Genomic DNA, 23,242 nt, shown 5'->3' with positions numbered 1-23,242 from the left:
GAGGAGCTGTAATTGCACTTATTATTGGCTAACAAACTATAGTTAGCTTATAGCTTTGTGACACCTTAAACATATTGTCACTGTCCGTGTATGTATTTGCCATAAATGAAGACCACTTATCCTGCGTACAGGGTCGCTGGAGCCAATCTGGGCGCTGGGCACAAGGCAGGGTCCACCCTGGACAGGTCACCAGTCCATCGCAGGGCCACACATAGATGAACAACCACTCACGCTCACACCTAAGGACAATTTAGGGTAACCAATTAACCTAGCCTGCATGTCTTTGGATGGTGGGAGGAAGCCGGGGCAACCGGGGTTTGAACCCACGGCCTTCTTGCTGTGAGGCGACAGTGCACCACCTTGCCACCCTGAAGAACAGAACAATTTTACTTAAATAATTACCTATAATGTATTAAACAGACTCAAATTGAACTGAAACTGATTGTTTTAATCAAACTCTATAAAGTCCCAAACAAAAGCTCTATTTCTAGTTTGTTAGATGAAAACTCTTTAAGAAACTACTTACAAATATACAAAAATATCTAATAATACCAGGCTTTTACTTTGAAATCTAAACTTAATATGTTATTTATTATTTAATACAGCAGGATAAAGTAAATTTATGTTGAAATGAAAACAACAAAAGCTTCCAGCAGGAAGGGAAGAAGTCAGATTAAGAGACAGACCACAGTAAGAATGAAGCGTCTCTGACGGGTCGGAGCAGCAGTTGGTTTTTTATTAACAAAAACAAGTTTAAAAACAGCTGTTCAGTTGATCTTCAACGAACATTAAAACATCGGCTGGTGCACAAAGTAAAAACATTCTGCATCCCCACACAGCAGCAGAGCAGGTTTGTTAGGAACCAGGGGGTTTATTACAAAGTTATTGACAATAACTTATTGATAAAACATAGATTTGAGATTAAATGATTTTGTTTTTTAAGGGTAAATTCAGGCCTGCAAACTCAAGTGAGATAACGGTATGTTTAATACGATGATTAGTTTCATGGCCTCTGAGATGAAAATACAACATTTATTACTGTGGGTACCGTAGGTCTCTTTCACAGCTGAAGTTCATTTGGTTCAGTACCAAGACATTTTTTTTTATTTGTGTATACAAATAAACCACAACATAAACCCCACGCTCTACACCTCCTGCTGTTACGCCGTAGGGAATGAGACAGCGTCTGTAGGGAACGTCAGAATGTCTCTAGCATACAAGAGTGTCTGTAGCGCATGAAAGAACGAGAGAGCATCTGTGTTATGCCATAGGGAATGCAGACAAAGTAAACTAACTTGTGTATGTCATGGACAGACAAGTGAAGAGTAAGAACCACAACTGCATCTATCCAGACCCAGGTAACGTTTGCAGGTGTGTTTACATGCTGTTTAATGTGTTACAGCTGAGCAGCTAACTAGCTAATTAGCCTGCACACTGATGTTAGCGGTGCGCTTTTCCCCACTGACTGTTTGCTTCCTCGTTCAGTACGAGACTTGTGTTCATGTTTGTAAGGTAGATAAGAGGGAGACGTTAGCATGAAGCTAAAGGGGGCGTTGTTCACAGTCTATGGCTCTTTCTGTGCGTTCTGTAGCTGCTGCTGATTGGCTCTTGTGTTGTGCAGCTGCTGCTGATTTTGGCTCTTGTGTTGTGCAGCTGCTGCTGATTGGCTCAGTGTGACTGCCTACGATACAGCGCTGACATTAATGCTTTGTGCAAGATTGTTTTCATCTCTACCTACGAAGGCGACCTCACGTGTTCTCTCCAGTTAATGCAAAACTAGGGATCAACGTCATGAAGCAAAAACATATCAAATATAAGTGGTGATTTGTTCTCTGAACACAGGCAGGTAAACATTCACGTTTGTTAGTTTTTCATAAGAAGGCACTCGTCACTTCAACACAGCACATCTTACACTGCAGGAGAAACTCTGATCCACAAAGAATAAAAGCAAAAATATAGAGATTTATATCTTTGTACAGCCAGCAGCTGATTCCAAAAGCAAAACAAACATTTGTTAGAACAAATTTCACAAAAATGTCAAAGCACTTCCAGAAAACCGAACACTGAGTTTTGAAATGCTTTTTTCAAAAAGGTCAAATGCTGAAAAACATCACGACGACACATTCACACTTCACAGTTTTCAATCAGCCCGGCAGTAAAGAGACAGACAGCGCCTCCTGTCTGTCACCTGAGGTCCAGCAGGCTGATCTTTGAGTCCCTCACCACCACATGTTTACACACCTGAGAGGGCGAGAGACATTCAGACACAGGCAGAGAGAGAGAGAGAGAGAGTTAAATGGTCCGAGATGTAGTAAACTGTCTCTAGAACATGGTTAGCTTAGCTTAGGAGAAGAGAGCTCTGATTGGTCAGGGTTGCTGAGCCAATCACAGCCTCCGATCCTGACAGAGTAACAGAGAGTTTCTCACGCTGAACAGAGGAGGCTCCTTGGAGTGAGGATGGAAACCTTTCAGTCTGCAGCCAGAAACCTCCGACATCCCCGGCCCGGTCAACCTGAACACACCAGTACTGAGAGAGGAGGGGGGTCAGAGTTAGAGGTTCAGTCCCACACAGGTGAAGTGTTAATCTATCAGTGATGGTGTTTATCTTTTCAGTCTGTTCAGGTATGATGGTTATACCTGATTCTGTCCTGTCATTTGTTTCAAAGGAAGCAGTGGCATGTGCTTTAGGTTTAGAAAAAAACATTATTATTGTTATTTTATTCCTAATCAGATTCTGTTTGTTGGCAACTCGAAATTCTTGCACATTTTTCCAAAATAATGGTTTAAGATTTGTTAAATATGCAGGTAAACGCTGCAGGCAACTATATCAGTTGAACCAATAGCATGCTGAGATACTGCCGGAGGGAAGTCATTAACCTATCAGGTACAGCTACTGAACACAGCTGCTGTTGGTTGCTGTTGCTGTTTCATGGCAGAAGCACCACTCGAGGCGAGTGTAAGTATTAATGCAACATGTTTTGTTGCAGCTTGGTTTTGTTTGAACGTATGGTGACCTTTTGTGTAAAGGTAGCGTTAGCTGTCTCATTAGCTAGTTTTCTTGCTTTAATATACATGCTGGGTAGTTTGTCTTTTTTTTCTCTTCGGCTGTACGTCTTGTTTTGTATGTTTCACGTTTGCAGATGATGCACTGTGTTGAAAGCAGGTGTGGTGCTTGTTGCATCTTTGCAGGAGCTTAATGTTTCCAGGACTCCGTGATTTTAAAATCCTCAGATCCAAGATGTCCCAACAAGCAAGCAATAACGCTAATGAAGCTAATGATGCTAATGAAGCTAAAGATGCTAATGATGCAATATTATGATTATAATATGAAATATTGCACTTTATAATCTGTGGTTACAATGCAAATATATTTTCAGTCAGTTATCATTCAGTTCACTCATTGATTTATGAATAACTAATTGGGGCAATTAACTTTCCGGTACTTTTCCAAGCTTGCTATTGGCCCATAAATATGATAAAAGTGGTTCTTCAAGCTTCAAGCATAAGTCATGCATGTTGGGACCCCAAACCCAGCTGCTAGTTGCTGTTAAACAAAAAATGTGCACGAGAGGCAGCTATTTTTGTTTAATTTGGTCAAGGTCAAGGTCAAGGTGTCTTTATTAGTACCCGAGGGTAAAATTTTTGTGCAGACAGGAGACTTTCGGCAATCCATACATAAAAACATCAAAACAAACAATAAGCATAGAACATTATAAAATATCAAAAGCCTAAAACTTCTAAAAGGAACATGGCAGTGTGCCTCTACACCACCACCCCCTAACCCCCACCCTCCTTACCCGCCCGCCCCCCCCTGGCTAAAACACATAAGGTGCTATACATAACATATACATAATTTGTTGTAAACTAATGATGGGGATCAAATAAATACTGAAAATCTCCCGTCGGCACCAAATTTATCAGATGCTAAGAATACAACTTTCTTCTAGAGTGACCTTTTCAACAATGCCATCCGGAAAAGAAGAAACGCTGATGCTGAAAATTATCTCTGCTTAAAACAACCTTGTGTTACGTCGTTGGGCATTTTGATGAAAGGCCTTGTGGGAAATGTGGTTTACAGTGCATCTGTGTGTGTGTGTGTGTGTGTGTGTGTGTACGCTGTGACCTACTCATTGTGTTTGGGAGCGCAGACGATGGCGATGGCTTCCTGCAGCATCAGCTGATAGGAGCAGTGAGTGTGGAGGTCAACGCTGGAGAGGAAGGCCGTCTGAGTGGGATGAGTCTGAACACAGAGAAGCCAATAACTGAACAACACAAACAGGTGGAAGGGCTCGGACTTGACTGCCCACCAACCCTGTGAGGACCCCACAGATGTTTAGATATGCTGTGTGTCCGTGGTTTATTTCATATTGTGAGGACTCAGGCCTGATTTCCCAATGACGCTGTTAAATCTGTTAAATGTTATGTTTCCAACCTCATTTATCATTCTTATAACATTTTCTGATGTTTTGGTGGTAAGAAAAACTTCTCATCCTGTAGAGAAATGTCTGAAAAGTGAAATATGAGGATGACACTAAAACATCTTGTGTTCGTAGATTAATGTTACAGCACCGTGCTGCAGAGTGAGACCTCTGTCCATCTGTTCCTATCTCCGTCCCTCTCTCTTCCCATCTGTTGCTCCACCAGGCACAGTTGCCATGGTGATATTTGATCATGCAAATGAAGGGGAAGAAAAAGTCCAGTGGAGGTCATTTTTCAAGGGGTGTATGATTAGCGGGCACATTTTTTTGTATAGCTCTGTCTTTTATCACTCTGTTGGGACCTAAACCTGACTGCCCACTCGCGCAGTGGTGACCTAAACCTGACTGCCCACTCGCGCTGTGGGGACCTAAACCTGACTGCCCACTCGCGCTGTGGGGACCTAAACCTGACTGCCCACTCGCGCTGTGGGGACCTAAACCTGACTGCCCACTGGCGCTGTGGGGACCGACACCTGACAGTCCACTCGCACTGAGGGGACCTAAACCTGACTGCCCACTCGCACTGAGGGGACCTAAACCTGACTGCTCACTAAAAATGGGGGGGTCCTAAGAGGGGACCTAAACCGGACAGCCCTCTCACACTGTGGGGACCTAAACCTGACAGCCCTCTCACACTGTGGGGACCTAAACCTGACTGCCCACTTGTGCCGTGGGGACCTAAACCTGACTGGCCACTCACGCTGTGGGGACCTAAACCTGACTGCTTACTAACAATGGGGGGTCCTAAGAGGGGACCTAAACCTGACTGCCCACTCATGTTGTGGGGACCTAAACCTGACAACCCACTTGTGCTGTGGGGACCTAAACTTGACTGCTCACTAACAATGTAGGGACCTAAACCTGACTGGCCACTCACGCTGTGGGGACCTAAACCTGACTGCCCACTCGCGCTGTGGGAACCTAAAATTGATCATTAAGTTGAAAATGAATTTTGAAGCCAAGACACCAAACATTTTCTGCATTCAGATTTTTAAATGTGAGTATTTCATTTTTTTTTGTTGTCAGTTATTATAGCACACTGAAAATAAACTAAATCAGGTTTCCTGACAAAACAATCTGTAGATTTATTAATGATTAAAACAATTTAAATTCTAGTTTAGAGGTCAAAAGAAATCGGTCTCTGAAACATCTCATTTGAGTGAACTGACCCGTTAGCATTAAAAAAATACTGCCAAAGAAATGAATGTAAGGAAAGTCCTCACAAGGAAACAAGCTGGTGTGCTGTTGGCCAAACAATCACAAGTCAAGGTCCACATATTGAAATGTTCTGGAGCTAACGATCACATAGTCAGTTTGCTCAGATGCCATGGAGCTGTTTCGTTTCCCTGGTCAGGGAAGTGTGTGTTTAACTTGTGTGTTTGGCGTGTAGTCGTACATGGATCCAGCCAAGCGTCAGCAGGTTCTGTTGGTCCTGGAAGCTGAACAGTTCCTCCACGTTCTCCATGTCGCAGAAATCCGGCCCAGCCGACTGTTTCGGGATCACGACGTGAGTCAGCATGAACTCATTGTGCGTCTGAGAGCGAGAGACATTCACACAGTTAACAGTCAGTAAACAGCCAACAGCAAGTAAACAGTCAGCAAGCAGCCAGTTAACAGTCAGCAAACAGTAAGTAAACAGTCAGCAAGCAGTCAGCAAACCGCCAGTAAACAGCCAGGAAACAGCCAGGAAACAGCCAACAGCATGTAAACAGTCAGCAAGCAGCCAGTTAATAGCCAGTTAACAGTCAGCAAACAGTAAGTAAACAGTCAGCAAGCAGTCAGCAAACCGCCAGTAAACAGCCAGGAAACAGCCATCAGCATGTAAACAGTCAGCAAGCAGCCTGCAAGCAGCCAATTAACAGCCAGTTAACAGCCAGTAAACAGCGAGTAGACAGTCAGTAAACAGTAAACAGCCAGTAAACAGTAAATGGACAGTAAATAGTAAACTGTCAGTAAACAGCAAACAGCCGGTTAACAGCAAACAGCCAGTAAACAGCAAACAGCCAGTAAACAGCCAGTAAGCAGTAATCAGCCAGTGTTAGGTGTAAGCAGCCTCACCAGTTGTCCACAGAGGACTCCACAGGTTTCTATTCCTCTGGCTGTGTTGGAGTCGGCCAGCAGGAGGAAACGATACGTCAGATCTCTGGGAATCACCACCCGCCTCAGACCCTCCACCCTCTGACCTGCACACACGAAACAAACATACACAGGAACACACAGGTCAATGATAAACTAAACTTCACACACAGGTACAAGTACAGGTGTGTGTGCTCACTGTGTACTCCAGCCAGCGTGGCAGCTGGTTGGCTGACGGGAGTTGGCGGTTTGATCCTGGTAGGATCCCCCCCCTGAGATCGTACAGTGTCTCTGATTGGCTGCTGAGACAGACAGGAGCCGTCCATCACCTCAGGCACTTTGGTCCCCACCTGAAGGAGAAACATGTCACTGCATATATAATACTAACACTAGTGATACCACTCAGTACTGATACTACAACTGCTCACTGAGAGTAGTAGTAAAGTGGGTCACCTTTTGCTCCGCCTCCTCTCCTCTCCTATTGGCCAGTTCTTGGCGCCTGAGTTGGTCCTCGAAGTAGCGAAACTGTTCTGATTCGATCTGCATGCGTCGCAGGGCGGCGACACGCTGCCGCTCCTCCTCCAACAGCAGGAACCGCCTCCTGTCCTCGTCCAATAGGGAGAGCCGCTGTAGCTGCTGGCCACACCCATCCACCACCACTGCCTGGCTCTGAGGAAACAGGAAGTCACATGATCAGGTCCGTCTGCTGAAGGTGACTGGTTTAAAGGTGAAGCGTCCGACTTACAGGAGATGACACGAACGACAATGGGGGCACTTTGTCCGACGTGAATGTGAGCATCGTCCGGATTACCGTGACGGCTCCATGTCTACTGACTCCCAAACGACCGGCTCCAAACCTGTCAGTTAAACTCTGATTTGTGCCCTGCCCCCAGAGACATCCAAGCCAATTAGACGTGTCTTTCCAGGCACCTCCTACAACTTATGGGACGTTTACTCTGCTAAGTCCAGAACAGTCTACGTTATCACCACCAACAGTCCAGTCAGCGGTCACACGTGGTTCAGGAGATTTGTTTTTAGCTAGGGAGGCAGTTAGTTTTGATGAAGTAGCTTTGTTGCTAGCTTGATACAATAGCTCGTGGGAGCCTGGGAGCTAGCTATGCTGTAGTAGCATTAAGCTAATGTGATGTTTACAACCCATCTCCAAAGCAAACATCAGCTCTAGCTAAGATTGGTCAGGTTATAAACAAGCTAAAGTTTCAAGATCTACTCACCATGTACAGTCCGTTCCACTGGATAATACCCATAATGCACCAGACCTCCTCTCAACAGGTGTTCATGTAGAAAAGCTCAATATAATAATAAATATTCAGGGATATCAGCAGATAAACTGACAGCTGCCTGCCTGTGTGTCATCTAATCTGATTAACAGCTTATCGGACATATGATGCGATCTGATTGGACGACACACACACACCTGGGCTCTGAGGTACTCGCTGTGTTCCCTGCTGTATTTCTCCTGAAGACGTTTCTTCAACTCGTCTTTACGAGGAAACGCCACTTCCTTAAGTTTCTATGGAGATAAACACAGAGTATAAATATTAAAACTACATTATGTATTAATACCACTACAAGTATTACTATTACACATGTAGTACTCCCCCCTGTAGCATCAGTACCTGCAGACATTTACAGCTACAAGCACCTGTCAGAGTTTCATGTGGCAACCGTCTGTAAAAACGTCACATTCAGATTCAACAGGAAGGTTGGACCAGGATTTGGGGGAGCACCAGTTCCCTTCACTGCTCTGTAGGCCAGCACCAGAGTCCTGGACTGGACCTGAGCTGTAGTGTAGTAAACTGGGGACAGGAGGTCTGCAGGTTCACCAGGTGTGGAGAAGCATTCAGGACTCCAGAGGTTGGAGACCGGCTCTTCTGGTCTGGAACCGGCTCTACTGATTTGGAAGCCGGCTCTACTGATTTGGAAGCCGGCTCTACTGATTTGGAAGCCGGCTCTACCCGTCTTGAGGCCGGCTCTGCCGGTCTGGGACTGGCTCTACTGGTCTGGGACTGGCTCTATTGGTCTGGTACTGGCTCTACTGGTCTGGTACTGGCTCTACTGGTCTGGAAGCCAGCTCTACCCGTCTTGAGGACGTCTATGCTGGTCTTGAGGCCCTCTCTACTGGTCTGGGATTGGCTTTACTGGTCTGGGACTGGCCCTACTGGTCTGGGATTGGCTCTACTGGGCTGGGATTGGCCCTACTGGTCTGGGATTGGCCCTACTGGTCTGGGATTGGCCCTACTGGTCTGGAGGCCAGCTCTGCCGGTCTGGAGGCCGGCTCTGCTGGTCTGGGACCGGCTCTGCTTGTCAAAGCCCTAACTTTTTGACTTGTCACACTGACGTCGTTGGTATCTGTCATGTTAACTCCAGCCCGTCAAAGTTGGTCAATAAATGTTAAACCCTCTCTGCTCGTGCACTACCTGTGCATGAAGACGTGTTTTGGGGGCGTGGCTTGGGAAGGACGCCTGAAGGGATTTTTCTGTAGGACACTTTCAACATCTGCTGGTTTCTCCGACGTTACTGACCCCAGCCTTAATGTCTGTCTCTCAGTCGCTCCTCTACTTTACTCCAGACTGAGCACTAGCAGCTGGATGTGGTGTTCTCATGTGGTTCAGACCTTCAGGTACCCCCTCAGGATAAACTGTAACAACTTCCTCTGACTTTTAGTGCCATCACCAGGTCAACGTGTCAACACTTTGATTTCCAACCAAATACGTGCAGAACTGATGTTAGCATGCTAACACGCTAAACGAAGCTGATGAACACGGTAAACATTCCACCCTCTCTGACCTTTCACCTGTCTGCGGCCTCACAGGGCTGCAGACAGGTCAAAGGTCGCTGGTTTGAGATGTAGCTGCACACAGAGACGCCTCCCTCCTCCCCAGTAATCAATATATTCACCTTCATGATGAGCTGCTTCTCTGGAACGCTGCACTGCTGATAGTCTCTGTGGCCGGGCAACTTCTCTACAAACAGACTGAACACACACAGCAGTTACAGACAGAGCGGGGGGGGGGGGGGGGGTATGGACGGCGCTGTCCTGATGTGTTCAGTGTCTCACGTGATGAACTTGGTGTAGAGGACGTAGGCGTTCTCCAGGCTGCCCTCTTCCAGGTAAACCGCCGCCATGCGCTCCATCTCCACTCCGGAGCGGAAGTAGCGCCTCGGCGCGATGTCCTCGTTGATCTCCACGCTGCATCCCATCTTTCCCAGCGCCCGCACACGCTCCGCTGCCGTCAGCGACACGTCCGTGTAGTCGGGCTCTGCCGCCAGCTTCTTCTGCACAACGAGAAACACACGGTTCAGACAGGAAGGAGACATCACACCTCACTGCGCCTGTTTCTGCTAAGGGCAGCGACCACGTTAATGCTTATCAATAGGACCTTTGACATGTTGACATGTTGAGCTCTGTGTTTGGTCTACAGCAGCTCCGGAGGGAAACATCTGGCTCTGTAGCCGCTAAATCTTCAGCAGCTACTCTCTGACTGACTCTGCAGCTTTTTAAACGAAGCTCCGGAGAGTGAAGCAGGAAAGGAAGCTGCAGCCGGACAGAGAACCAACCAGGTGAGAGTCTCTACAGAGTCTATTAATCACAGCCAGAGGACCAGTAAGTCTCAAGCAATCATGTCCAGACAGGCAGATCCAAGTCAAGTCTTAAGTCCTAAACTTTGATCTGCTCTACACCAATTAAGTGTTGATGAGTTTTTATTAATATGAACATTTATATTTGGGAGGGCGTCAAGTCAGCTCGACTCAGAGGGCTCCAAGTGAAGTCACGAGTCACTGGTGTTTAAGCCAAAGTCGAGTCTAAAGTCATCATATTTGTGGCTCGAGTCTGACTCGAGTCCAAGTCATGTGACTCGAGTCCACACCTCTTCCTACAGGTGTTTCAGGCCCGGAACTTGTTGTTCTGATTATTATTATTTTGATTATTTCCTTTCTTTGATAACTTTGAAATGAATTATGGGTATTCTGTGCAATCCCCCCAGGTGGACTCTCACAGAAAGTCCACTTGAGGTCCCATGTGGACATAATTTGAAAGCGGCCTCCACATTCGTTGACTTCCCAGGAACCCGTTAAGACCAAAGTCCAGACATGTGGATTCACGGCGATTTCAGTTTACCTCAGAGGATGGAAGTCGGAGCTGGGAATTTTGTAAAACCTGAGTTGGGAGTTCAGTACAACTGGAATGCACCCTCAGGCAAAGCGTGTGGTGCAGGTGCATCATGGGAAATGTAGGATCCAATGTTTGTGGCTCCACCTCTGATAATCAGATTAAATCTGTCTCAACATCTTCTTTACAGAAGATCCTCACTGAATCTCAGAGACCTCATCAAACATCTGGCAACTGAGCTGAAACTCAGATTTACGTCTCTGCTGGGAGCCTGAATGCAGCGTTTGTTCCACAGCTCATCTGCATAAGAGACAAACTGTCCTCTGTCCACTTGCCGCTTTCTATTCACGAGGCGCCATCGAAGACAAGAGGGCAGGAAATAAAACGACAGAGATAAAATAAATATATAAATAATAGAGGTGTGAAAGTGTGAGTGGGGGAGGGGAGGTGGATGTAAAGACGGGAGAGTAGAAGAAACTGGAGGAAAGATAAAGAAAAGAAAACATTTATTTTATTAAACATGCTGAAATATTTGTATGTTAGTTTCTCCCTGCATAGAATAATCATCCTAATAAAAGTTCCTCCACCGTGACTCTTATTTTGACACTTTTAGATTGGTATGTATTATTACTGAGAGACAGGAAATGATGGACAAAACTACCAAAATAAGACAAGTGTTTGACCAAAAAAACTCTTATTTTTGTCTTTCTCTCTGAGCGTCAGATGTTCGGATTGATTCCTAAGCAGTGGTTCGTTAGTAACCTGTTATATACTGTGTGTTTACATATTAGGGCGTGACGAGACACTCCGCTCACTGGACCACATTTTGAATTATTTTTACGAAATCAAGCCGAATTATTTGAACTCTTTGAGCATTAAAAAGTTCATTTCCTGCGTTCTGGTCAAACCTTCTGCATCAGTTTCTGGTGGAAATGTTTCTGTAAAGGAAACTGGAACAGAGTCTAACTCAGTGCTGCTCTCAGGTCTGTTTCTGCTGTAGATCAACGTCTTTAATATCTGCTGAGTCAGGATTTCGCCGTCCCTCCTCTTTGTGTCTCTGTTTGGGGAAGTGACATCTATAAATGTAACCGTGGCTCCTTTTCCCCTCCGTGAGACATGAATTAATTTAATTCAGTTAGAAACTCCTGGACTTTAACAGCTCCTGTGTTTCAGCAGACTTTCTGCCACAGATCTGTGTTCTCTCTGACCGGTCCAGAGAAATGGCAGAATATCACAAGACTAAAGTTTAATTTAACTCCTGCGTCGGGCCTACGGCGTAGCTAACGTGAATGGAGGTAAAATTATAAACGTGCAGCTGTTACAGCCTTTTCAAATGTTCTTGACCGAATGGATCTCCTTCTGATAGTGAAACGAGTCACTTCGCTCCTATATTGATCCATCGTGTTACAGCCGCTGGTTTGGCCACTAGTAGAAGTTACTTCAAAGTACGTGGCACTTCCTGTCTGCTCGGAGGCATTGCGAGGCAACCCACCCGACCAATCTGGTACCAATCGACGGCGTCGATTCAACGCAGAAGTATAAATCACACTTAACGTCATCATTTAATGAGAATTCATGATATTTAATAAACTACCTGCCCTGGGCTCTGCTGTGCATTACGTGTTAATTATAGATAATATTAATTATCTATCTATATCAAGATACACACACACAAACACACACACACACACACACGCACTGGTTACATCAGTTCAGCAGAAGCTGTGAGTGACTCAGTAAATGTTTCATTTTACAGAGACAAGATGTGGGCTTTTAATTTGAAGGTCTCACATCTCCCTGTTTATCTACAGCACACACACACACACACACACACACACACACACACACACACACACACACACACACACACACACACACACAGAAACACACACACACACACACACACTCACACAGAAACACACACACTCACACACACACACACACATACACACACACACACACACACTCACACACAGAAACACACACACACACACACACACACACACACACACACACACACACACTCACCAGTGTATTTAAGCTGAAGCCTTGTTCCATGGTGTGTGTGTGTGTGTGTGTGTGTGTGTGTGTGTGTGTGTGTGTGTGTGTGTGTGTGTGTCACAGGCTCTTGTCAGCCCACGGCGTCCATCTGCCACCTCCCATGATGCTTCACTGCAGGAGAGAGAGAAAACAAACCAGGCGTCAGCGATCATGTCCCGTTAACTTCCTGTGTGCGAGCAGCTAGCACGGTGGCTAAAGTTAACGGTCAGCAGCCAATCAGAGCGGGCCGTGCTGCTTCATTTCCCATCAGCCCCCTCATCAAGCTCGCTCGACCTTCAGTCTGGTCCACGGTCGCCATGACAACCGGTAACTAACCATCAGGTGAGTCATCCACTCGAACAGAGACGCCGACCTCCCGGCGCTCGCCACGCTCCCCCACCGACACCAGCACACACACTCGCTCCGCACGCCGCCGGCGCCGTCTGCTACGCCCGGCTCGTGGGAGGTCGCCATGGCAACAGGTGCATCCAGGCTGGACATAGATAGAGAGAGAGGGAGAGGCCGGGATCTGGTCAGATCCTGGTCCAGATGGATCCTGCAGCGTTTGGCCCCCTCGGTGTCAGTGTCCTTTGGGTCGGTGTGAACGGGGGGGGGGGGGGGGGGGTATCTGAGAGTCAATAGTACTTATGTAGTACTGCAGTAGTATCTCGTCACCCAGCAGCTTTCACACTTGTCGGACGGTCTCGCAGGCGTGCTGAGGACCTCCCTCCTTTACCGCCACTGAGGGGCCCTCGAGCGAAGGGGCCGGACTGAACTGGGCAGCTTCCTCCCCTGAAGGTTAAAAGATAAAACGCTCGCTTCGCTACAAAACGCAGCATTTGCTCTTGATGAAAGGCGACGTCGCGAGTCGGGACATCGCTCGTTCATTAAAGCGCTTCATGGACCCTGGATTTGCACCTGTGCGGCCGCGACCTGCTGACCGACCTCGCTGCTCCACTCAGGCTCCGCCCACACTCCTACGCTTTGAAAACAAAGACCCGAAACGCCGCCACCGTCGCTTTGTCCTCCCGTGTCCCTCTCGGTAACAGTTCCACCTCGCTGGTTCTTCACCGTCGCTGCTCTGCGTTCTCCAGTAGAACTTCCTTCTGCAGAGTAGACAATCTGCTTCCTGTTTACAGCGGCACGCACATGCTCAGTGTGCGTGAACGGTCACTGCAGTGGACGGGACATCGGTGTTCAAACCTGCGATCAACCCCTTAGGGTTGTTTTTGGACGTGCTGACCTTAGCGAGACAAATGCAACATCCGGTTAGACTTTCAAAATAAAACTAGAGATTAACGTTGTGAAAGGTCGCAGTTTGGTCGCACCGGCCTCCGTGGTTAAAGTCCGGTTTGTGAACCGCCTCCCCCTTCTGACCTTTCTGTCCTGTGCTGAACTATGAAACAAACGGCTGCCGTGTGCTTTGGCACCAGACGCCAACATGAACCTACAAGACGCCACAAGGACGCCATCACTGCAATATAGAGCTGGGCGGTAAAACAATTATTTTATCACAATATAATTTTCCTCAATAATAACAAATGTTCGATATAAATAATTACGATGATAAATGATGGAATTCATCTGAATCACAAACAAATTAGCACTTAATTTTTCTGTTAAGATATTTTGTTGAGGAAAAGATTTGTTTTGAATGTTCTTCTCAGATGTGCGAAGTGATCAGCTGTTCTGACCATCAGGTTTCACTCAGGAGCAAAAATCCGCCTTCACACTCGAAAGAAATAACGATTTGACGTTTATCCTGAATAATATCGAACGATATTAAATGTTTTTATCGTGGTAACATTTTTGGCCGCATCGCCCAGCCGTACTGCAGAGGCACTGAAAAACATGACTTACCAAACTGGGAAAACGCGGTTAATGACGGGTTTCACAGGAAGCTGCTCCTCCAAAAACCTGTTGAACTACTACAGGAGACTGTCAGAGTCCAGATGTTCTCAGCCCACGTGCGGACGCCAGGGCGAGACCCGTTGGCGTCAGACGTGGCTTCTGTGGGCACAAACTGGACCAGCTGGACACCTGGAAGCACCATCCTCACGGCGGTTCGGCCCAGGACCTTCAGCCCCGCCCGAGTCTCCAGACTCGCAGTCTGTGTGCCTTCAGGTGCTCGAACATCCTGCTCGTCCACATTCACTCTGCGGCTGGGCGACCTTTGACCTCCTCTTACACACTGAACCGACAGGAAACACCGGCTGGATGAAGCAGCAACATTCAGCAGATTGTGAAACTATCTGAACCAGGACCGCGCCTCCCTCCAGCGCCACGCCGCCTCAACACGTGTTCATTCTCTCCATGTCTGTGTGGGGGCGTTTCATTTATTGATGTGAGCGTGCTGCTTCTGAACCAACCTGCAGCTTTAAAGGGACTTAAAACACTTTCAGAGGCTTTAATGGGATTTTCAGAGGATGATTAACGGGTTGTAAAACAGCCGTCAGTCGCTGTTTTCACGGGATTAAAGGGGATTATTAATGAGTTGGAATAAACGGACACATGTTGTGTTTTCTGCATCTCAATGATCCATAAACACGTGACGGCCTTAGATTTTATTTTAAAGCAAACCGAACATTAAACACAGATTATAATCCATTAGATTATCTGTGGATTACCCTGAACAGAGTCGAACATTAGCTCATGTCAGAGATTAAGTCACTTTTCTTTAATTACAGGTGTTTTTCAGAGGTTAGCTCCATTTGTTCCTTTTAAATATGTAGGAAACTAATTAACACCCTTATTGTGACACAATCAGCAGCAAGTTACTGTAACTCACCTGATTTCAAATTAAAGGTCTGTTTTAAATAACTTAAATGTGTCATTTGATTCAAAATAAGACAGTTTGTGTCTCCCCGTGTGAACAAAGATTAATAACTCTGATTTCTTATTAGCTGCACATGAAATCAATATGTTTAAAGCTGGCTGAGTGAGACAGGAAGTCCCTTCTCCTGGTTTCCCCTGAACACACCGCAGATGACTGGCACAGTGAGAGAGGAAGGCACAGAGGAGAGAGCAGAAAGCTCCGGGAGGAAAGGGGTCCTTACCGGTTCGTTGTCCGCTGGATGTCCAGAAGCTGTCGGCATCACATGTGCAGCAGAGATAACCCGGGTCACACTAAAGCCGGACTCCGACCCGGGACCAGAATCGGACCCGGGTTTAAATGCAAGAGGGGGTGAAAGCAGATGTGAAAGAAGCAGCTGCTAAAATGGCTGAAAGCTCCGGCTGCGGCTGCAAAACACCGACTGACGGCAGAGATGGAGGAGCTCACAGATCCTGTCCGCGCGGGGACGGCTCACTCTGCGCATGCGCACCACAGCTGCTACACAGAGGCGTGAAGGAGTCGTGATGTCTCACTCTGACACGTTTTTACAAACTGAGGCTGATCCACATGATGATGATGATGTGTTACAATAATAAAAACAACAACAATAAAGATGATACCAACACTAATAACATCATTTCTGGATTACCGCTGATCACAGCTAAAAGGTGAAAAAAAGTAACAGTCATCCATTAATTTATAGCCTTGATGATTTAAATTTTAAACTACTGGTAATTTTCTCCTTCAGGTGTTTAGTTATTTAGAAGAATCTTGGATATAAAATCTGGAATCTGTATTTAAACATTAAATAAATATTGCAAAATTTTAAAATAACAACAGCTGTGTTAGTTTGCATGTGAGAGAAGTTACTGAGCCAATACTTCAATCCAGGTGAACATGCATATATATATATATATATATATATATATATATACATACATACACACACACACACACACACACACACACACAGTATCTCACAAAAAAGATTTAATGAGATATTTACAAAGATGTGAGGGGTGGACTCACTTCGGTGAGATACAGTATTTATACACTGGTTTGCAATAAAGATTACAAAGGAAACTGAGATTTTGGCACTTTGGCGTCTTCATCTTTTATGGAACCAGACGTGACCGTATTTGGTCAAAAGGGTGGAGCTCGGTTAGACAGGTGCATCTATAACTAAGATATTAGCTGAGATGCTAATTTCGGCTCGAGGATTTTCAAATGTTAACTGAAGAGAGATTAAAAGGAAAACAGCTGTAAAACTGAATCAATAGAAACTGCAGACTGTCGACGATCAAACACGTCACACTGTCAGTGTTCAGGAGTTACGAGATTTATTTAGTTTGATTCAAAACAGCTTCATATTTAGCAGAAATACGACAAATAATCAGTTTGTGTTTCAGAGCTTGATAAAAGTCCAGCCACGTGATTGGCTGCATGTTTAAAGAGAGTGTTAGTTCGCCAACAGGAGCCACGTCAGAACAAGTTCACCGAGCTCCTTCACAGTCTGAGGGAGGATTTTCACAATAAGAGTCCTGTTAGGTAAAAGCTTTATGTAAAACAGGTCATCAGAAGCGTTCCAGCAGATATTTCACGTGTAAACAGATAAAACCAGCTTCAGATCTGAGGACGTTTCAGGCGGTGAGCAGCAGGCTGCCGCCGCTCCACCCGACAGGCGGACAATACTGTAGGACAGGTGTGTACGCCGCCACGCCCTCTAGCGGTGTTCCTGCAGCAGCTTCAGGATGGAGGGGAACATCTGCTCAGGAGCATCCAGGCCCCAGATGAAGTCCAGATGTTCCCAGTGTTTGATGTGCTGATGGTAGACCAGGTTAGACACCTGAGGACAGACGGGTACGGCACTCACTACATGCTGAAAACCTGGACCTAAACTCTAAAACAGACCCACATTAGACCAAGACCAGATCAGCAGCCTCAGAGCTGCAGCTCCCCTGACGTCCACCAGGTGCTGCTGTGGCCTCTCTGTTAAAGAGGCGCGTTTCCTGCTGTCACCTGTGACCTCTCACCTCATTGGATCAGGAGACTCACCTGAGTGAGGAGGACAGCCACGTCTTTGGGGTCCGCCAGCGTATCCTGTCCCCCTGAGAACAGAGCGGTGGGAACCTTCATGTCCTGGACGTGGTACTGAGGGGGAGTGGACTGAGGACAGGAAGTAAACACAGACGTGAGCCGGCGTTCATGTGTCAGACGGACTGATCGGTGCAGGTAGAGTCTCACCTGGTTGTAGTGTTTCATGTTTCCTGCAGCTCCAAAGTCAAAGGCCATCAGCTTCCCTCCGTGAACGGCCTGGAAACAACAACAACAACAACAACGCTTCGTTCACCTTTCAACTCAATTCACAACAAAAGGGCGTCACGTACTACATTCCTCACTAAAGTTCATTCACATTTCGGCCGATTTAATTTCCAACTCTTCCTGTTCTTCCCGTTCTTCCTTCCTGCTGCCCAGGTCATTATAAAAACTGAAACCTTTCTGTCCCAGAGCTTCACGGGAAAATACACCAGTGAAACATTTAAAACACAGGTTTTCAGTGACGTCACGTCAGACAGGTTCAGAGTCTGTGGAGGTTCAAGGTAAAACGGGGTCAGGCTGCCGTTTGGGGTTCAGCTAGAATCAGGTTTAACACCCGAACCGCCAACGAGTCAAATTTACCCGCAGCTGCTTTTCAATCGTCTTTGGTTTAATATTTAAGTCTTTTCCTAAAAGTGTGTTCAGCAGCGCCGCCTGCTGTTAAAAAAGGTCACGGCGAAGCCAGATTTTAAAACCCGGCCTTCATACCAAGAAGCCCCAGCGGGTAATATTCAGAGAACACGTTCAGATAAACATTCTGCGTTGCTATGGGCAACACCTTTTCCACCGCAGTGAGTGAAGCGGAGTCTGACGGCGGGCGCTGGGCGGCGTGTCCTGGGTTGGTTATTAGATGTTAGAAGTTAACACGCAGAGCAGCCGCTGCTCGCTGCAGGATCATCACTGCTGATGCTGCGCAGCCTGTTTCCCGTGGCGGCAGGCGAACGTCCTGCACGGTGACGCCACGGTGAAGAGAATAAAACATGGTGTAAAGGCCTGAAACGTGGGGCGGGGGTTTCTGGGAGATGCAGAGCCAGGAGCTGAATGTTTGGAGCGGAAACGTTCTAGCGTTACATGACAGACAGACAGATGGCGTGTTACCTGGGCCCAGTGGACCATGTTCTGGACCGAGGTCCCGGCAGGACAGTGTGTGGTGTAGACCGGAGTCCGAGTCTGGAAACAAAGGATGGGGTCAGTGTCAGAGCCGGAGCATCAAAGAGCTCCATTTTACATATCATTAAGAATGTTTATGGCGGTCAGAAGCATTTCCTGTGTGCACGTTAATTATAAGATGTTACATTCTGTCAGCCGCGGCGTGTTTCTCGCCGCCATACCAACCATGTTGAGGTTTTTCTCGTCGAAGCCGCAGAGGATGAAGAACAGGTTTCCACACAGCTCGCTCAGCAGGTGCTTGCCGCACACGTGTTCCGCAAACCACTGGATCATCTCGCTCTGAGGCAGGAAGTCCCGCCTCCCGAACAGTTTCTGGCGAACGAGACCAAGAACGCATCGTCAATCAACACGGACCGATCAGCTGATCAATAACACAGAGAGAGACTCTTACCCAGATGAGGAAGTCGGGCAGGACCGACAGTTTGGTCATGGGGCTCGCGGTGAACGCCACGGTCGCTACGGGCGCCAAACCCAAGAACAACTTGATCTTACTGGCCAGTTCAGGTAGCGTGGAGAACGCTATGAATGCTGGGAAATAAAAGACACAAAGTAATGAGTTAGAACCAAGCAGGAACTGAAAAGATGAGGCTGATGTAAGAAAGTGTTTAAGACACAGACACGTTACCTATGGTGGTTCCCTGAGAGTGGCCGACGTAGAAGATCTGGTCCTGACCCGACACCTTCAGGATGTGGTCTACAACCGCTGGAAGGTCCTTCAGAGCCAACTCATCGTAACTACGGAGACAGAGCATGGCGTCACACAGGTGACGTCAGACAGGTGATGTCAGACAGGTTCAGACAGGTGACGTCACGTCAGACAGGTGGCGTCAGACAGGTGGCGTCACGTCAGACAGGTGGCGTCACGTCAGACAGGTGGCGTCACGTCAGACAGGTGACGTCAGACAGGTGACGTCAGACAGGTTCAGACAGATGGCGTCAGACAGGTGACGTCACGTCAGACAGGTGACGTCAGACAGGTTCAGACAGGTGGCGTCACGTCAGACAGGTGACGTCAGACAGGTTCAGACAGGTGACGTCAGACAGGTGGCGTCAGACAGGTGGCGTCACGTCAGACAGGTGACGTCACGTCAGACAGGTGACGTCAGACAGGTGACGTCACGTCAGACAGGTGGCGTCACGTCAGACAGGTTCAGACAGGTGACGTCAGACAGGTTCAGACAGGTGGCGTCAGACAGGTGACGTCACGTCAGACAGGTGGCGTCAGACAGGTGGCGTCACGTCAGACAGGTTCAGACAGGTGACGTCAGACAGGTGACATCAGACAGGTGGCGTCAGACAGGTGACGTCACGTCAGACAGGTGGCGTCAGACAGGTGGCGTCACGTCAGACAGGTGACGTCACGTCAGACAGGTTCAGACAGGTGGCGTCAGACAGGTGGCGTCACGTCAGACAGGTGGCGTCACGTCAGACAGGTGGCGTCACGTCAGACAGGTTCAGACAGGTGACGTCAGACAAGTTCAGACAGGTGGCGTCAGACAGGTGACGTCACGTCAGACAGGTGGCGTCAGACAGGTGGCGTCACGTCAGACAGGTGGCGTCACGTCAGACAGGTTCAGACAGGTGACGTCAGACAGGTTCAGACAGGTGGCGTCAGACAGGTGACGTCACGTCAGACAGGTGGCGTCAGACAGGTGGCGTCACGTCAGACAGGTGACGTCACGTCAGACAGGTTCAGACAGGTGGCGTCAGACAGGTTCAGACAGGTGACGTCACGTCAGACAGGTGGCGTCAGACAGGTGACATCAGACAGGTGACGTCACGTCAGACAGGTTCAGACAGGTGACGTCAGACAGGTTCAGACAGGTGGCGTCAGACAGGTTCAGACAGGTGGCGTCAGACAGGTGACGTCAGACAGGTTCAGACAGGTGACGTCACGTCAGACAGGTGACGTCACGTCAGATAGGTGGCGTCAGACAGGTGGCGTCAAGACAGGTGACGTCACCTGTCAGACAGGTGACGTCACGTCAGACAGGTTCAGACAGGTGACGTCAGACAGGTGACGTCACGTCAGACAGGTTCAGACAGGTGGCGTCAGACAGGTGACGTCACGTCAGACAGGTGGCGTCAGACAGGTGACATCAGACAGGTGACGTCACGTCAGACAGGTTCAGACAGGTGACGTCAGACAGGTTCAGACAGGTGGCGTCAGACAGGTTCAGACAGGTGGCGTCAGACAGGTGACGTCAGAGAGGTTCAGACAGGTGACGTCACGTCAGACAGGTGACGTCACGTCAGACAGGTGACGTCAGACAGGTGACGTCAGACAGGTTCAGACAGGTGGCGTCAGACAGGTGACGTCAGAGAGGGTCAGACAGGTGACGTCAGACAGGTGGCGTCACGTCAGACAGGTGACGTCACGTCAGACAGGTGACGTCACGTCAGACAGGTGACGTCACGTCAGACAGGTTCAGACAGGTGGCGTCAGACAGGTGACGTCACGTCAGACAGGTGACGTCACGTCAGACAGGTGACGTCACGTCAGACAGGTTCAGACAGGTGGCGTCAGACAGGTGACGTCACGTCAGACAGGTGACGTCACGTCAGACAGGTGACGTCACGTCAGACAGGTTCAGACAGGTGACATCAGACAGGTGACGTCACGTCAGACAGGTGACGTCACGTCAGACAGGTGACGTCACGTCAGACAGGTTCAGACAGGTGGCGTCAGACAGGTGACGTCACGTCAGACAGGTGGCGTCAGACAGGTGACATCACGTCAGACAGGTGACGTCACGTCAGACAGGTGGCGTTAGACAGGTGACGTCAGACAGGTGACGTCACGTCAGACAGGTTCAGACAGGTGACATCAGACAGGTGACGTCACGTCAGACAGGTTCAGACAGGTGACGTCAGACAGGTGGCGTCAGACAGGTGACGTCACGTCAGACAGGTGACGTCACGTCAGACAGGTGACGTCAGACAGGTGGCGTCAGACAGGTGACGTCACGTCAGACAGGTGACGTCACGTCAGACAGGTGACGTCACGTCAGACAGGTGACGTCACGTCAGACAGGTGGCGTCAGACAGGTGACGTCACGTCAGACAGGTGACGTCAGACAGGTGACGTCAGACAGGTGACGTCAGACAGGTGACGTCACGTCAGACAGGTTCAGACAGGTGACATCAGACAGGTGACGTCACGTCAGACAGGTGACGTCACGTCAGACAGGTTCAGACAGGTGACGTCACGTCAGACAGGTGGCGTCAGACAGGCGACGTCACCTCAGACAGGTGACGTCACGTCAGACGACGTCACGTCAGACAGGCGACGTCACCTCAGACAGGTGACGTCACGTCAGACAGGTTCAGACAGGTGACATCACGTCAGACAGGTGACGTCAGACAGGTTCAGACAGGTGACATCAGACAGGTGACGTCACGTCAGACAGGTGGCGTCAGACAGGTGACGTCACGTCAGACAGGTGACATCACGTCAGACAGGTGACATCACGTCAGACAGGTGACATCACGTCAGACAGGTGACGTCAGACAGGTGACGTCACGTCAGACAGGTTCAGACAGGTGACATCAGACAGGTGACGTCACGTCAGACAGGTGACGTCAGACAGGTGACGTCACGTCAGACAGGTTCAGACAGGTGACATCAGACAGGTGACGTCACGTCAGACAGGTGACGTCAGACAGGTGACGTCACGTCAGACAGGTGGCGTCAGACAGGTGACGTCACGTCAGACAGGTGACGTCACGTCAGACAGGTGGCGTCAGACAGGTGACGTCACGTCAGACAGGTGACGTCAGACAGGTGACGTCACGTCAGACAGGTGACGTCAGACAGGTGACGTCAGACAGGTGACGTCAGACAGGTGGCGTCAGACAGGTGACGTCAGACAGGTGACGTCACGTCAGACAGGTGACGTCAGACAGGTTCAGACAGGTGGCGTCACGTCAGACAGGTTCAGACAGGTGACGTCACGTCAGACAGGTGGCGTCAGACAGGTGACGTCACGTCAGACAGGTGACGTCACGTCAGACAGGTGGCGTCAGACAGGTGACGTCACGTCAGACAGGTGACGTCACGTCAGACAGGTGGCGTCAGACAGGTGACGTCACGTCAGACAGGTGACGTCAGACAGGTGACGTCAGACAGGTGGCGTCAGACAGGTGACGTCACGTCAGACAGGTGACGTCAGACAGGTGACATCAGACAGGTGACGTCAGACAGGTTCAGACAGGTGACATCAGATAGGTGACGTCACGTCAGACAGGTGACGTCACGTCAGACAGGTTCAGACAGGTGACATCAGACAGGTGGCGTCACGTCAGACAGGTTCAGACAGGTGGCGTCAGACAGGTGACGTCACGTCAGACAGGTGGCGTCAGACAGGCGACGTCACCTCAGACAGGTGACGTCACGTCAGACGACGTCACGTCAGA

At 48.5% G+C, this 23,242-nt stretch overlaps 2 protein-coding genes across 6 annotated transcripts; both read right to left on the bottom strand.

Annotated features, from left to right (window-relative positions):
• Positions 1-708: 708 nt before the first annotated feature.
• Positions 709-16,237, bottom strand: stambpl1 (STAM binding protein-like 1). Of its 5 annotated transcripts, none has more exons than XM_038735750.1 (12): positions 15,783-16,234; positions 12,715-12,858; positions 9,634-9,851; positions 9,474-9,549; positions 7,990-8,085; positions 7,008-7,223; positions 6,754-6,904; positions 6,537-6,661; positions 5,875-6,012; positions 4,128-4,240; positions 2,428-2,527; positions 2,185-2,241 (listed from the first exon to the last, which is right to left on the bottom strand). In XM_038735750.1, the coding sequence occupies exons 2-12, from the start codon at positions 12,742-12,744 to the stop codon at positions 2,185-2,187; spliced, it is 1,320 nt and encodes a 439-aa protein (XP_038591678.1). In that variant the 5' UTR covers positions 12,745-12,858; positions 15,783-16,234. The 5 variants fall into 5 exon arrangements, with proteins under 5 accessions (XP_038591676.1, XP_038591678.1, XP_038591679.1 ...); XM_038735751.1 differs by lacking the exon at positions 15,783-16,234 and adding an exon at positions 14,587-15,455; XM_038735749.1 differs by lacking the exon at positions 12,715-12,858 and having other exon boundaries at positions 15,783-16,237.
• Positions 16,238-16,879: 642 nt separating this feature from the next.
• Positions 16,880-19,609, bottom strand: LOC119915949 (putative lysosomal acid lipase/cholesteryl ester hydrolase). Its single transcript, XM_038735753.1, has 7 exons — positions 19,452-19,609; positions 19,218-19,354; positions 18,992-19,138; positions 18,755-18,826; positions 17,804-17,872; positions 17,615-17,725; positions 16,880-17,405 (listed from the first exon to the last, which is right to left on the bottom strand). The coding sequence occupies exons 1-7, from the start codon at positions 19,576-19,578 to the stop codon at positions 17,283-17,285; spliced, it is 786 nt and encodes a 261-aa protein (XP_038591681.1). The 5' UTR covers positions 19,579-19,609; the 3' UTR covers positions 16,880-17,282.
• Positions 19,610-23,242: the final 3,633 nt, after the last annotated feature.

The sequence above is a fragment of the Micropterus salmoides genome, unplaced genomic scaffold (genome assembly GCF_014851395.1).
Source record: "Micropterus salmoides isolate LMB-PRFRI ecotype aquatic unplaced genomic scaffold, ASM1485139v1 Ms_hic_scaffold_21, whole genome shotgun sequence".
Lineage (NCBI taxonomy): Eukaryota > Metazoa > Chordata > Actinopteri > Centrarchiformes > Centrarchidae > Micropterus > Micropterus salmoides.
The sequence above is the reverse complement of the archived record's forward strand: the minus strand, read 5'-3'. Positions and strand labels throughout refer to the sequence as shown.

Bases quoted from the DNA above. Each gene is read 5' to 3' on its own strand.
- stambpl1 (XM_038735748.1), bottom strand. From the start codon at position 9,893: ATGTCTCCTTCCTGTCTGAACCGTGTGTTTCTCGTTGTGCAGAAGAAG. The intron at 6,905-7,007 runs GTGACCCACTTT...TTTCTCCTTCAG, and splicing joins GAGAGGAGGCGGAGCAAAAG to GTGGGGACCAAAGTGCCTGA. The intron at 4,241-5,874 runs GTACGACTACAC...CTCTGTGTTCAG, and splicing joins TGACGCTTGGCTGGATCCAT to ACTCATCCCACTCAGACGGC.
- LOC119915949 (XM_038735753.1), bottom strand. From the start codon at position 19,578: ATGCTCTGTCTCCGTAGTTACGATGAGTTGGCTCTGAAGGACCTTCCA. The intron at 19,139-19,217 runs GTAAGAGTCTCT...CTCGTTCGCCAG, and splicing joins TGCCCGACTTCCTCATCTGG to AAACTGTTCGGGAGGCGGGA. The intron at 17,873-18,754 runs GTAACACGCCAT...TGTTGTTTCCAG, and splicing joins ACATGGTCCACTGGGCCCAG to GCCGTTCACGGAGGGAAGCT.